A 15,112-nucleotide genomic window follows, 5' to 3' on the forward strand; every position below is an offset into this window, starting at 1 on the left:
ATCCATCAGTGTTTATTTACAAGAAGACACGTGGAAAGACCATCTATAACACATGACTCTCCCAGGACACCATCACTATTGGGTGTATATTGGTTTTGGGCATATTTTATTCTCATGTCAGCATTTGGATAAGAAACAGGGATGCTTTATTCTTTTAACCAGTTCGCCTAAGGTGTTACTTTGTTTTGGGAATGGTGTTTTTTGTTCTTTGGTAGCTACTGCTGCTTTATACAGATACTTATTTTATATAACTTTATTATACTCTAGTAATTTTGTTTTTTTTATATCTCAGGTGTGGTTTAATGTGAAATAAGAAACATGCATTAATATGTATTATAAATTAAGGGACTGAAGTGATTAAGTGGAAATTTGGCAAACGTATTTTACTCTTACCTTTTCATTAGTGCTATGTGTGTACCCAAGTACCAAATAATTTCCTCTAAAACTCTAAGTACGTTGAAACACAGTGAAGCTTTACTTTGACCAAATGCATAGTACCTTATTGTAAACTTGAATTTTTTCCCCCTAAAGGTCAGTTGAGTTCTCAAAATATATTTTACTGAGGTCTCTAAGTGGATGTCATTGAACTGGGTTACTGGTGCTGAAATTAGATCTCACTCTTCCATTCCAACTATATCATCTTTATTAAGGTCCTACTGTTTGCCTACCCCATGCTGTACCTTTCCTGAATATATAAGATTGGAAGGCCACTATATTTGTCCATTTTCATACTGCCATAAAGAACTTCCCAGGCCAGGTGCAGTGGCTCATGCCTGTAATCACAACACTTTGGGAGGCCGAGGCAGGTGGATCACTTGAGGTCAGGAGTTCGAGACCAGCCAACATGGTGAAACCCCGCCTCTACTAAAAATATAAAAATTAGCTGGGCATGGTGGCGGGCACCTGTAATCCCAACTACTGGGGAGGCTGAGGTAGGCGAATCGCTTGAATCTGGGAGGCGGAGGTTGCAGTGAGCCAAGATCGCGCCGTTGCACTCCAGCCTGGGCAACAAGAGTGAAATTCCGTCTAAAAAAAAAAAAAACTGCTCGAGACTGAGTAATTTATAAAGGAAAGAGATTTAATTGACTCACAGTTCAGCATGGAGCATGGCTGGGGAGGCCTCACAAAACTTACAATCATGGAGGAAGGTGAGCAGGAACCAAGGCACTTTCTTCACAAAATGGCAGGAAAGAGAAATGCCAAGCAAAGCAGGAAGAGCCCCTTATAAAACCATCAGATCTCATGAGAACAGCTTGGGGGAAACCACCCCCATGATCCAGTTACCTCCACCTGGCCTCTCCCTTGACACATGGGGATTATGGGGGTTACAATTCAAGATGAGATTTGAGTGGGGACACAAAGCGTAACCATATCATTCTGCCTCTGGCCTCTCCCAAATCTCATGTCCCTTTCGCATTTCAAAGCCAATCATGCTTTCCCAACAGTTCCCCAGAATCTTAATTTGTTCTAGCACTAACCCAAAAGTCCAAGTCCAAAGGCTTATCTGAGACAAGGCAAGTCCCTCCTGCCTATGAGCCTGTAAAATCAAAAGCAAGTTAGTTACTTCCTAGAAGTAACTGTGCTCTGCTTCCCTTTTAAACATGAGTTCCGATTCCAAACCATCTCTTTTTGTGAATGCATAAAACTGATTGCTTTTAAGAGCATCCAAGTCACCTTTTGAATGATTTGCTTTTTAGAAATTTCTCCCACCAGATACCCTAAATCATCTCTCTCAAGCAAAGTTCTACAGGTCTCTAGGGCAGGGGCAAAATGCCACCAGTCTCTTTGCTAAAGAATAGCAAGAGTCGTCTTTGTCCCCAACAAGTTCCTCATCTCCATCTGAGACTACCTCAACCTGGACTTCATTGTCCGTATCACTGTCAGCATTTTGGTCAAAGTCATTCAACAAGTCTCTAGGAACTTCTAAACCCTTCCACATCTTTCTATCTTCTTCTGAGCCCTCCAAACTGTTCCAGCCTCTGCCCATGGCCTAGTTCCAAAGTTGCTTTCACATTTTCGGGTATCTTTATAGCAGTACCCCACTTTCTGCAGTATTAATTTACTGTTTTAGTCTGTTTTTATACTGCTGTAAAGAACTACCTGAGACTTGAAAGAGTTTTAATTGACTCACAGTTCAGCGTGGCTGGGGAGGCCTCAGGAAACTTTCAGTCGTGACAGAAGGCCCTTTCTTCCCAAGGCAGCAGGAAGAAGTGCTGAGCAAAGCAGGAAAAGCCCCTTTATAAAACTATCAGATCTTGTGAGAACTCACTCATTACCACCAGAACGGCATGGGGGAAACCACCCTCATGATTCAGTTATCTCCACCTGGTCTTTCCCTTGACACATGGGGATTATGGGGATTATAATTCAAAATGAGATTTGGGTGGAGACACAAACCTAACCATATCAGCCACTCCATCAGTCAGCTGTCAGTCATTAAGCATCCCTCATGTGCCACACCCTGCTTCTGAGCCTTGGTGTTGGAAGATGACTATGGCATGGTGCTGGACCTCAAGACCTTGCTGCTTGCTCTAAATCCATATGAGACAGTTAAGTAAATGTGGATTAGACTGGCAGCAAAGTAGAGAACTGAAGATGGATGTTGGACAGACAACAAGTTACAGCTTTTAAGAAAGCTGAAAAGCTGGCTGCACAGCCACATTTTGGCCTATAATCTTCAGTTTCATTTCTTAAAGTAGTTCTCTTGGAGGAAAATTGTAGTACAACTTATATTTTTCTTGTTTTCCCTGATAGTAAATTACTTTGTACCAAAATGAAAAGTCCTAATGCATGTACTGTTTGTGACTCAGATAAGTCAGGAGAAAACCATTACATTCCATCCCACCTTTTGTATCTTGCCATCACTCTTTCCAAATTCACACACTGCAGTCACTCTGCAGGAAACCCTATTTGGGGTGTCCACAGCCAAAGCTTGCCAAGAAATAAAGCAAAATACTGAAGGATAAGGGTTCAAAGTAGGTGTGTTTATCTTGGTTTCTGCCTCTGTGTTCCTACAGTTCTTCCCACTTGGTGGAAAGTGCGTTTTAGTTCCGGGTCTTGTATTTTGTGTACCCTTTCATCCATTCAGCCTTAGAGTTCCTATTCTAAAGGACATAGAGCTTGACACTGTGGTATAAAGAATACGTCTGGGTTTTTATTCCTTTCTCCCTCTTACCCCGATTTCTGTTTCTTCCATCCAGCTTCTATCAACCCACCATCTCTGCCCATTAACTGTCGTTCTTATTTCTATCACCATTTTCGTATTGTATTTGTCAGGGTTTTCTAGAGCGGCAGAAGGAATAGGATATATGTATATATGAAGGAGAGTTTATTAAGCAGTATTGACTCACACTACCCACAATGATGAATTCCCACAATAGGCAATCTGCAAGCTGAGGAGCAAGGAAACCAGTCCGAGTCCCAAAACCTCAAAAGAAGGGAAGCCGACAGTGCAGTCTCCAGTCTGCAGCTGAAAGCCCAAGAGCCACTAGCAAACCACTGGTGTAAGCCCAAGAGTCCAAAAGCTGAAGAACTTGGAGTCTGATGTTCAAGGGCAGGAAGCATCCAGCATGGGAGAAAGATGAAGGCTGGAAGACTTGGCCAGTTGGCTTCTCCCACCTTCTTCTGCCTGCTTTATTCTAGGCACACTGGCAGCTGATTAGACAGTGCTCACCCACATTGAGGGTGGGTCTGCCTCTCCCAGTCCACTGACTCAAATGTTAATCTCCTTTGGCAACACCCTCACAGACACACCCAGGAACAATACTTTGCATTCCTCAATCCAGTCAAGTTGATACTTAATATTAACCATCCCATCTATCAAATTGTCTCTTCCTTTGAAAGTGTTCCTTGGAGCTCTCCTGCCCTCGTGCTATCTCTTGTTCTCTAATTCCTGGTTGTCACACTACCCACCCACCCTGTGGCATAGTTCCAGCCACCCACCACCATTCCCTTTCTGGGTACAACAACATAGGGTAGCCGCTGTTCAGAGTCATTGCTTGAGGAAGCAGCATTAATCCTGTGGGAACAGAAGCCAGTACAGTACATGGGGCCCAGTGATGATGCCTGAGCACCTGATTTCTAACCTTTCAGCTGCTCCAGATGGAAAGAGGTGCTCTCTGGTAGCCTGAGATAGCACACGGGGATGAGTCAGCTAGTTCTCCAGGGGCTTCTTGGCAACTTCTGGAAAGCATCCGATTGTAGGTCTAAAAGTAGAAGTGAAGAGTTAGAGAGAATCCAGGATGTTTTTCCTATCAAGATGCAAAGCCTTTTTGAATGTCTTCCAGACAGACAGATGCGTCACCAGTGAGTGGGTGAGAGTTACCACCTCTCCATTTGTTTCCATCTCTCCACCCCGTGTCCTCACCTTAATTCAGTCTTTCATAGTTCTTCACCTAAACGTCCTGCGACAGCCTCGTGAACATCACCTTGTCTTCATTTATTTACTTCTGTATTTTCCCCCAAACAGCTGCCAGAGTAGTCATTCTAAAATGGAGGTGTAGACATCCTCCTCTCCACCCAAAATCCTTCAGGATCTCTCGTTGCCCCAGCATGTTCTGCACATCCCATGATTGGCCTCTGTTTTTCCAACTTCATCCTTCCGTGCTGCAGCCATACCAAAAACTCTGCCTGTAATGCTTTTTGCTACCATTTCTTTGCTTAGCTACTTGGTTCAGGTGTTACCTCACTCAGGAACCTTTCTCCAGTCCTCCAAGCTGGGTTGGGTCCTCCCCCATGTGCTTTTGTACTCCCCTGTACTTACCTCTGTCAGAGCACATGCATTCTATTGTTTTGAACGTAAATACTTTTCATCTTACTGGAAGAAGGTGGGATAAGCTGCCTTGCTGAGCCTTCTGGCTTTCATCTTTCTTCTGAGCTGGATGTGTTCTGTTCTTGGACATCAGATCTGGCGCTGTCTCCAGGAATTGAATTGGAGGACACCCAGTTCCTGTCTGCTCCCAAACTGATTGCTCACTTGGTGGGGAGAAACTCTTCCCCCACTTTTGGTCACAGACATCTTCTGTGTTGGTGATTGTTGTGTTGTGAGAGCAGAGAACACGGTATGGGATTTTTCTAAACAGCTGTCTTAAAGTACCTTTCACGTTCATTCTGCCGTTTGATCCTTTGAGCAACCTCATTTCTCAGAAAAGGAATTTTCTTTATAGAAGATACAACTCAGAAGTGTGGTTACTTCCTCAAGGTTACTCTGGTAAAAAGTGACATCCTGTCATGTAAAGCCCCTGATTCCAGGCTTTACCTGCTTTTTACTTGGACAGCGACCGCTCAAGCTTTGTTTCCAAAGAAGCAGTGTCAGTCTTTTTCAGACATGAGTGATCTTGGTGGCATGCAAACCTAACGGGTAATTCCCAGCAGGATATTTTCATGTGCCACTCCATGTCTACCAGGTAACATCCTGCATATGACAGATAAGACCCTCAGTGAACTGGCTGGCTCTTCCTTACCCCTCCAGCCGTGCTTCCTGACACTGCTTCTTTTGAAGCTTATGTTCTGGCTGCTCAGAACTTAGATTACTCTGAATTTAACATCCTTTGTTGTGCCTCTGTGCACATGCAGATCCAGTTCCCCGTCTGAAATACTTCTTCCTTCTACCCGCTGTGGGCAGGCAAGTCTGAGCTCAGAGGCGCCTCCTCTGAAACTTAGTTGGCCTCCTTCCATCTCTCTCTGTTCGTTGTGTGTGCACCCATGGAAGCAGTTGTTTTAGGATGACAGTCGATACACATCTCTCTCCGCTCAGTGTGGCAACCTTATTTGAAGACAGGAATTCTCTTGCTTCCTGTATCACCAGACCTAGCCCACTGTAGTTATTCAGTGACTGTTGATGGTATGTAGATGAGTTCAGGAGTCATGTCAAGTGCTGCATGTCAGGACAGCTTGAGGCTTCAGGTTTGCAGTTGTGAGTTCTGACCCTTATGGATTTGAAGGAAACACCGGTAGACATGATAGTTGGATGTTGGATGTTTTAAGTATATAGGAGTTTTTTATTGACTGCCTAATGGCTCATTATTTGAGTGTTTTCAGCATCTTCCTCTGCATAAAACAGCACTGCTGAGTTTGGAATTAAATATGACAAACTCCAGATGAATCATCTTGGAAATTGAAATCAAAGTGGTTTCAATTTGTTGCCTGCACATAATAACACCCAGTGAAGCTTAGCTTTCACTCAGTTGTCAGTTCAACTTGTTTCTAATTCCACAGTCTTTTCACATTTTCTCTTTCCACCTCCTGGATATGCGCTGCAGGAATGCTAACTTAGGTAGATTACTAGCCTTGGATAAAAGTATTGATAGAATTTGTGGGCTTACTTCTCATGCACAGCCTGTGCATCTTGAAGGGCAGCACCGTCCTGAGCCAGCAGAGGCCCCCTGGAGCCCAGCAGCTCTCTCAGATGATCCATGGAGCTGCCTCCCTCACCTACATTTTTCCTTTTAATTTTATGCATTGATGGTTAGCAAATGGTCAGTCTGAGAGAATTTTCTCTTCTAGTATTTGTTCTAATTAACTCATTTTTACGTTTTTAAAAAATACACGTGACCCCAAAACTCAAGTGTTGAAAATAGTATGTAATAATAAGTCAGTGTTTCCCATTTGTATCCATCCAGAGATAGTTGATGGCTGTACATACTTATATAACTATTTTTTAGACAGATGTAAGTAGGCTGTGCACATTGTTCTGTATCTTGATTTTTTTTCCCTCATATCTTACCTTTGTAATTGTTGTAAATGTATTTTGAAGTGTGATCTTTGCAGCATTCTTTTAAAAAAGTGTTCAGAAGGTAAAATCGGTTAAAAATGGAAGCGTCCTTTAGTTTTATAGACTAGGGAAGCAAACTCAGCGGGGGATCAAATTCAGAATTTTATGGTAGACTATTTCTAAAATGCGTTTTTTTAAGCTACTAATTGAAAATTATCTCAAGCAAAATAACAACCCTAAAGGGGAAACACACCACCTGTTTAAAACTTTCGAAATAATATTACCAAGAAATGTAGAGACTATTAAACCAGAATAGATTTATTACCTCTATTAGTAAGCAGTAGATTAAGTCATTGAGCATTTTGTTGTCATGAATATTTATACATATTTTGTTTTTACGGGGATTTGACCATATTCTTTAAAGAAATCGTACTTTATTCACCTCCCTGAAGAACTGCATTGCCAAGTTTTGAGGGGAAAATCAAGTAATTTAACTCTTCACAATTTCCTTTTTAAATTATGAATGGCTTTTTATGCTGTTAGTTTTTGCAGCCTGTGATATTTTGCCATATCACTTTGAATACTGAATATGGAAGATTTTGAAGCTGCCCAGAGAGCTCTTCATAAGCTTCTTAGAGGCTAAAAGCTTTCATACCCATGCATCATGTCACTGAAGTCAGATGCTGGAAAGAGGGAGAGAAGTCTGAGTGTACTCTGAACACCAAAAACCTCCGAGTGATTTTGGGTGTGAAGCTGGATGTAGAACAACTCATGGAGACTTGTTCAGCAGTATGGGGCAAGTGAGTGGGAAGCCAGGTGGCTTGAGTCACTTTCCAGCTGCAAGACTGCAGCTCTGGATGCTTCAACTACAAATGGGCGTGTCTCTAAAACAAGAAACAGTGTTTCCCGTGCACATCTCCAGCTTGATAGGAGGGTCAAATGAAAATCATGTGAAAATGCTTTTGAAAGTTTAATTGTTGTGTACTTGTGGAGTGAATAAATGAATGTATGAAATGCAGTGCTGGAATGAGTAGGAGATGCTTTGGAATATTTTGGGAAAAGTAGTGATAAGCTCAGGGGAAGAATTTTTACTCAAATTTAATTTGAATATCGGAAGTAATCATAACCAGTAAAGTTTCTTGAGGAAGAGATAGAAAGTACCAGTGGCAATGATCAGAAAATAATTTGCATAGGGAGTTAGAACTTACAAATGCTCATTCATCCAGTTTCATTTAGTCTTTATGGGGATTCAGAAGAAATTGCTTCAGTTTTAGAAATGGAAAATTTACAGCTCAAGAGGGAAAAACTAGTAATCCAGGTCATTGATGCCAACTCCTGTGTTTTTCCCCCGTAAGTAATTTTTTCTTAGAAGCTTTTGTGAGAAATTGTCTCCTCTCATTTTTGTAAGTTCTTCTCAGTATCATGTTTTATACAATAAATTGAAGTACTGAAAATTTTTTATACACAAATATTTGATGAGCTATAAACTTGTATATACTTACAACCTGTTATCAAAAAATTAATAGAATTTCCCTAACCACCACCTTCTTACTTATTTCTCGTAGAGATGGGGTCTCACTATGTCACTCAGGCTGGTCCCAAACCCCTGGGCTCAAGCAGTCCTCCCACCTTGGCCTCCCAAAGTGCTGGGATTACATACAGGCACAAGCATCCGTGCCCAGCCTCACCACTTTATTAAGACAGAATTTTAAAAGGAAGTGTATTTATTTCAGGGAGTTTAACAGAAAATGGTATTGTTGCTTGTGATTCTAAAACACCCTGTTATCATTAGAGAAGAAAAAGCAAGCGGCTCAAATAGAATATCCAGTTGAAAACCTAATGGGTGTTTATATTTACACACACACACAGACACACACACACACACAAGCACATATATATGGCATGAGAGGAGGAATATATGGAAAAATGTCTCCCTGGAACAATACGGAATGACAGCATTAAATCTATCATTGAAAATCTGTCATTTGTAAAAGGACTCTAATGGCAAGTGTATTAGTTCACTCGCACACTGCTATAAAGAACTAACTGAGACTGGGTAATTTATGAAGAAAAGAGGTTTAATTGACTCACAGCTCCACAGGCTTAACAGGAAGCATGGCTGGGAGGCCTCAGAAAACTTGCAATCATGGCAGAAGGCGATGGGGAAGCCAGCGCATCTTACCATGGTGGAGCAGGAGAAAGAGCAAAGTGGGAAGTGCCACACACTTTTAAACAACCAGATGTCATGAGAACTCCATCACGAGAACAGCAAGGGGGGAAGTCTGCCCCCATGATTCAGTTACCTCCCACCAGGGCCTTTTTCAGCACATGGGGATTACAATTCGAGATGAGATTTGGGTGGGGACACAAAGCCGAGTTATAACAGCAAGTCTTACATGTAGTGGGAGCTGTGTCTACATTGGTCCAATCAAGAGCCTTGTATTTTTAAGAGATATCCCTCCCTACATACCGAATATAAAAGGATGGTTCTTAGGAAGTATTATGCATGGGAGTCATAGCACTGCTTTGTCACTTACCAGCTTAAAGGCCTTAGATCTAAGTTCATTCTTTATTCATCTGTAAAACAGAGATGACAGTAAGAGATGCCTGTCCTACAGGGTTGTTAATGCAAAATGAGACTCAGTACATGTTTTAGCAGTAGGCATGTTCCATCCTGAAGACAGAAATACTAGGTTTTTATTCTTAAATATCTGTTGGGAAAAGTGAATAAGTTTCTCGTACAAAGAATATGAAATAAAAATGATTCACAGAGGAATAGATAATTTGTATGTAGTAAGTGAGAAGAGATTAAAGTTGTATAAACTGTGTAGAAATCTGTTGGCTATAATTTGTGGCCTGAAATTCTAATTTATTTATTTATTTATTTATTTATTTATTTATTTATTTATTTATTTTTGAGATCAGGATCTCATTCTGTCCCACAGGCTGGAGTACAGTGGTGTGATCATAGCTCACTGCAGCTTGAACTCCTGAGCTCAAGTGATCCTTGTGCTTCAGCTTCCCTAGTAGGTAGGACTACAGGCATGCACCATTATGGCAGGCTAAGTTTCATTTTCTTAATTTTTTTGTGGAGACAGGGTCTCACTATGTTGCCCAGGCTGGTCTTAAACTTCTGGCCTCAATTGAGCCTCCAGCCTCGTAGAACATCCTTCTTTCTACACCTGGAGGGATTTGCAAAGTTTTGTTTTGTTTTTTTTTGAGACAGAGTCTCATGCTGTCACCCAGGCTGGAGTGCAGTAGCACAATCTCAGCTCACTGCAACCTCCATCTCCTAGGTTAAAGTGATTCTCCTACGCTGGGACTACAGGTGAGTGCCAGCACACCCGGCTAATTTTTTTGGTACTTTTAGTAGAAACGGGGTTTCTCCATGTTGGCCAGGTTGGTCTTCAACTCCTGACCTCAAGGGGTCCACCTGCCTCTGCCTCCCAAAGTGTTGGGTTTACAGGTGTGAGCCACCATGCCCAGCCTCTTAATGATAGAATTCTTATACATCTATAGGATTTCAGTCTTAGAAAGGTGATCACCTGGTGATGCTCCTTTGCTTTATATCTGAAGAAACTGAGACCCAGTGGAATCAAGAAAGGGAATCAACTGCTCCTTCCATGGAGTTCCCAAAACTCTTGGCTTATGATTGTGTAAGGCTGCTTATATTTGGATGCCTTCTGTGAATTGTTTATGTGTACATCCTTGTCAATCAGTAGTTTTTAATTCTTTTAGAGTAAGCTCTGTGTCCAATTTGTTTTCATAGAATAATGAAGAAAGGAGAGCTTTAAAATACCTTTTTTTTTTTTTTGGTACCTCATAACAAACTGTGAGGAGGATGTGCTATTGACATTCTTTTATAAGTGAGGAAATAGATAGGAGGTATCTTGTTTCAGACTGCATCTCTACTGAGTGGGGAAGCTGCAATATCAACCAGTACTACAGACTTCAAAGCCAGTCCAATCTGCTCCGCCTTTGACCATGTACCTGATTTGTGCAAGAGACTGTGCTGTATTCTGCAAATTATGATATACACATGATCTCTGCCCTCCAGAAGTTTTAATTTAAGAGAAGGCAATGCAAAATGAATTATACAGTAGAGGCACACTTAAACTATGATTTGTATATGCCTTTTAGCCAATTCCGTAATTCCTTTTATTTTTGGAACACCTGCTTCCTACCAGGTCTTGGTTTGTATATTTTATATATATCGTCTCTTAGGCTTCTCACAACCATGAACGCTATATATTATCACTGCTATTTTGTAGATGAGACAATGAAGTTCATAGTTAAGTAATTTGCACAAGGTCATTCAGCTAGTAAGTTCTGTGTGTCTGTGCTTATTTCACTGTGCCGTGTCATTTTATTCATTGGCAAAAGGAGACAATACTGTCTTTTTGTCACATACGAAGATTGTATGTGAAGACTCAAAACTTTCTGCAGGTTACATAAGAGCCTGTGGAAATGTTGGTAGCAATAACCATGCTCATTCTTGCTATACACTTATATTTTGGAGCTTTTCTCTTCACCTAGCCTTGGGATTTGTTTCATAGACTATATTAGAATACAAAGAGAATAGAAATCAGCAGGGGTTCTACCATTGAGGCTAATGAGAAGTGTAGGCCACTCTGCCAGTACATGTATTAAATCTTGGAGATAATAAAAAGTCAAAAATGAATGTGGAACAAAACTATGAGAAACCATTGGGAGAACTAAGGTAGTTGGTTCTATGAGTAGGGGTTAGAAACAATAGCCTGGTAAAGAGAGGGACATGGAGTTATACGCAGAGATAGGTTAGATGGTTATAGCCTTTCCTTCAAGGTATATTCAGCAAGTTCAGGCTGAAAACTTCAGTCTGAAAGCACCAGGTGAGAATATACATGAAGAAAAGCCTTCTTCATTGTTTTGGTGAACATAGATTTGGTTGTAGGGTGTAAATCTGGGGCACTAGGAACTCCTTCAAGGAACAACTGAAAAGAGCTCTCCTGCCACCCTAAAACCATGATCATTGGATATTTGGTCTTGCTGTCTTTACAACTGGGAAGAAAAGTGTAAATCAGATGAGGCATAAGAGCAGCAGGCCACGGCAGTGCACACCAGAGTGCCGAGCAGGTGAAGATGGGCCAGCTGGCCCATGAGCAGCATCCCTGGGTCAGGGAACTGCAGAGGTGGCTGTGCACGTGCTGGAGGTTCAGGATGGTGCCCTGAGGGGTTTGGCCAACAGATAGAAAAGGGATTTAGTTAAATGTCAGCCATAGATGCACTAAGAGCTGGGGCACGGCATCCCCTTTGCCTAAATCTGTTGCCAGGAATACTGTTTATATGCAGCTGGTTCCCAAATCACTCTCTAATTGCAGTTAGATTTGGCTTATACACTTCATTTTTCCCTCAAGCCTTAGCCATATAGGTGTTAGCACATTTTCTACCTTTTACTGGAATTTGTCTCCCTGTTTTTTGCTGCCCTCGTTATTACTGGTATGGTACCTGAGTATTTAACCTAGACATTAACTCTTTGAAGAAGACTTCGATAACACCTGCCCACTCCTGTGTATTCCCAGAGCACCCTAGGCTTACTTGTGTCACACCATTTTACAGTTGTTTGCATGACTGTCTGTCCTAATAGACTGTATTCCTGTAGGGAAGGGCCGTGTCCTCTTAGCGAATGACTTGTTACGTAACAGGTGCACAAGGAATTTATTGAATGAATGAAAGATGGCCTTGTAGCTTACTATGGAATAGTTCATATTCAAACCCAGGTCTTTTAACTTGAGACACATATTTGTGGTTTTGAGAGTAGGACTCAGTGTATGCATAGAGGTAGGGAAAAAAATAAATATAGTAAGATTGACTTTTACTCAAATCCACATGCCAGAATCTAAGAAGATATCTTTAACTGTTTTTTTATCAGCACTCCCATATTGTTCCTTAATAGGATCAAGAGAGAGAATGTCAGGCTGGGTTTGGTAATCTAGACTAGACATTGACAAATCTCCTGTGCAGATCAGAATAATGGCTTACACATTAGAAATGCTGACAGCTTACTATAATTAGCTGTGTGTTTCTGAGAACCAAAGGTAGATTCTTGTTTTTTTTCTCTAATTTGCTTATATTAAATATGTAGCATGTCTTCCCAGGAATTGGGATTGATTGAATTAATGCAGTTCAAGTATTAAACTCCCTGTTAAGTAATTCCAAAACAATGGCTCAGCTCTGTAACTTCATTAACACCCAGACCGACTTTAATATAAATAAATGTGGCTAGTTAATCACTTACTCTCCTTTCCTGTCAGCTGTTGGATTCTAGGTTGTATTCTATTTGAATGAGTTTCTTGTTATTAGAGAAGCTGCTAAGAATCGTAGAATAATATCCCATTGAGCCCCAAATTAGAGGAGTAAAAATTGGTTGGATGCCTTTTTTTATGCAACTTGCACTATTTATGATTTCAGGAACAGGGTAGAGGTTTTTTCCTGAACTTATCCCTGGAGAAAATACTTTTCTCCTCAGGGGTCTAGCCATTTATAGTGAGGTTATTGAACTGCAACTTTGTTATTGAGAACACTTACTGTAGTCCACAGAAAATTTATCCAGAGGCAATGGCGATGAAAATTGCTTCTAGAAATAGTTGAAAGAGCAAGAATATATTGTTTTTTAAGTGTTCGGAGGTTTTAAGGTTGAAGAATAACAGAGCAAGAGCTCAAAAAGCTGTTTTTGGGCCTAGTTCTGTGTCCTGTCTTTGTGGTCTGCTACGTGGGTAAAGTGCCACTTCTGCAACTGACTTTTCAGGGCCGTTGTGAGCCTTATGAAATGGCAATAGTGTACAGGGCCAAACAGTTCCTTGCAGACATGGTCTTCTTCCTTTTGTTACTCACTTGCTCGTGTTTGTATGATGTTGGTAAAATGTCTTCTTTTCCATGTCTTTCATAGGCTGATCCCAAAGAACTAATCAAGATGGTCACCAGGCATGTGACTCGACATGAGCACGAAGCCTGGCCTGAAGACCTTATTTCACTGACCAAGCAGTTACACTGCTACAATGAACGTCTCCTGGATTTCACTCAGGCGCAGATCCTTCAGGGCCTTCGGAAGGGTGTGGACGTGCAGCGGTTTACTGCAGATGACCAGTATAAAAGGGAAACTATCCTTGGTCTGGCAGAGTAAGTGATACCCTTTGTCTCATAAGGGGATGGATTTAAACTGCAAAAGAATAAGTTCGGTTACCAGGACTATTAATTTCAGTCCTTTGAGGTTTTACATTCACGGTTGCTATGAATAGGGCTTTCCCAAACTTCATCTAGTCTTATGTGGGATGTGCGCCTTCTCCAAACCGATCAGTAGATGCAGACAGCATTCCCAGCTAAAAAAGTTTCCCGTGATGTTTAAATCATTAGTTAAAATAATGATTTTTGGATGGATGTGGTGGCTTATGCCTGTAATCCCAGCACTTTGGGAGGCCAAGGTGGCCCAAGATCTCAAGATCCCTTAAGGCCAGGAGTTTGAGACCAGCCTGGCCAACATGGCAAAACCCCATCTCTACTAAAAATACAAAAATTAGCCAGGTGTAGTAGCATATGCCTGTAATCCCAGCAACTTGGGAGGCTGAGGCACGAGAATCCCTTGAACCCGGAAGGTGGAGGCCACAGTGAGCGGAGATCATGCCACTGCACTCCACCCCAGCTTGGGCAACAGAGCGAGACCCTGTCTCAAAAATACCAAATAATGATTTTTTTAAGCTTATTTTTTAAAGTTACTATTTTTTTTTTAAAGTTTCCTGTAGTTTTGATAGCCCAGTTCTAAGATTATGACCATGTTAGAGGTAATAACATGTGATCAGGGGCGAAAAATGGGAAGCTCAGGATGGAAATTTAAAAATAAGATTGTCCTTTGTGTCTGGCTAGAAATCTCACTTTTCAAAGCACACGGCACTTTAATTTCTTCTTCAGTATGGTAAACTAGATACAATTGACTTGTTGTTCAGGGTCACTTTATCTGTCCTGGTCTTGTAGAGGAAGAGAAACCAGCTGTTTTTCCTTTAGTCCCTTCCCCCTGTCAAGGGAAGAGCAGGCCTGTTGTGAGATGGTTGCTCAGTTCAAGGCCCAGGCGGAGACCTTGGTTTCTCAATGTGGAATTCCCTTTGGTTTTAGTGCTGGTGTTTGCTTTTTGTTTTAGTTGTTCAGGTCAAATGAGAAGTATTTACATGTCAGAAGTTGGGAAAATGTGTTCACCCACAACAGTTATTAAGTAGAGACGTTTTGTTTTTAAGACCACAATTTATCGAGTGCTTATCATGGGCAAGGCACTGTGCAAAGTGCTCTATAAACTTTGTATAAATGTCTTTTAATCCTCAAGGATAACCCTGTGAGATAAAATGTTGTTATCCCTAGTTTATAGTTAAGAAA

General features: G+C 41.3%; 1 protein-coding gene across 3 annotated transcripts in view; it reads left to right on the forward strand.

Moving 5' to 3' along the window:
• Window positions 1–15,112, forward strand: part of NBAS (NBAS subunit of NRZ tethering complex) — a 394,628-nt gene that overhangs the window by 256,588 nt on the left and 122,928 nt on the right. For all 3 annotated transcript variants that reach the window (XM_004028860.5, XM_063696052.1, XM_063696053.1), the window contains exon 41: window positions 13,641–13,870. In XM_004028860.5, coding sequence (XP_004028909.2) covers window positions 13,641–13,870 — 230 coding nt within the window. The remainder of the gene's footprint in view (window positions 1–13,640; window positions 13,871–15,112) is intronic.

The sequence above is a fragment of the Gorilla gorilla genome, chromosome 12 (assembly GCF_029281585.2).
Source record: "Gorilla gorilla gorilla isolate KB3781 chromosome 12, NHGRI_mGorGor1-v2.1_pri, whole genome shotgun sequence".
Taxonomy (NCBI): domain Eukaryota; kingdom Metazoa; phylum Chordata; class Mammalia; order Primates; family Hominidae; genus Gorilla; species Gorilla gorilla.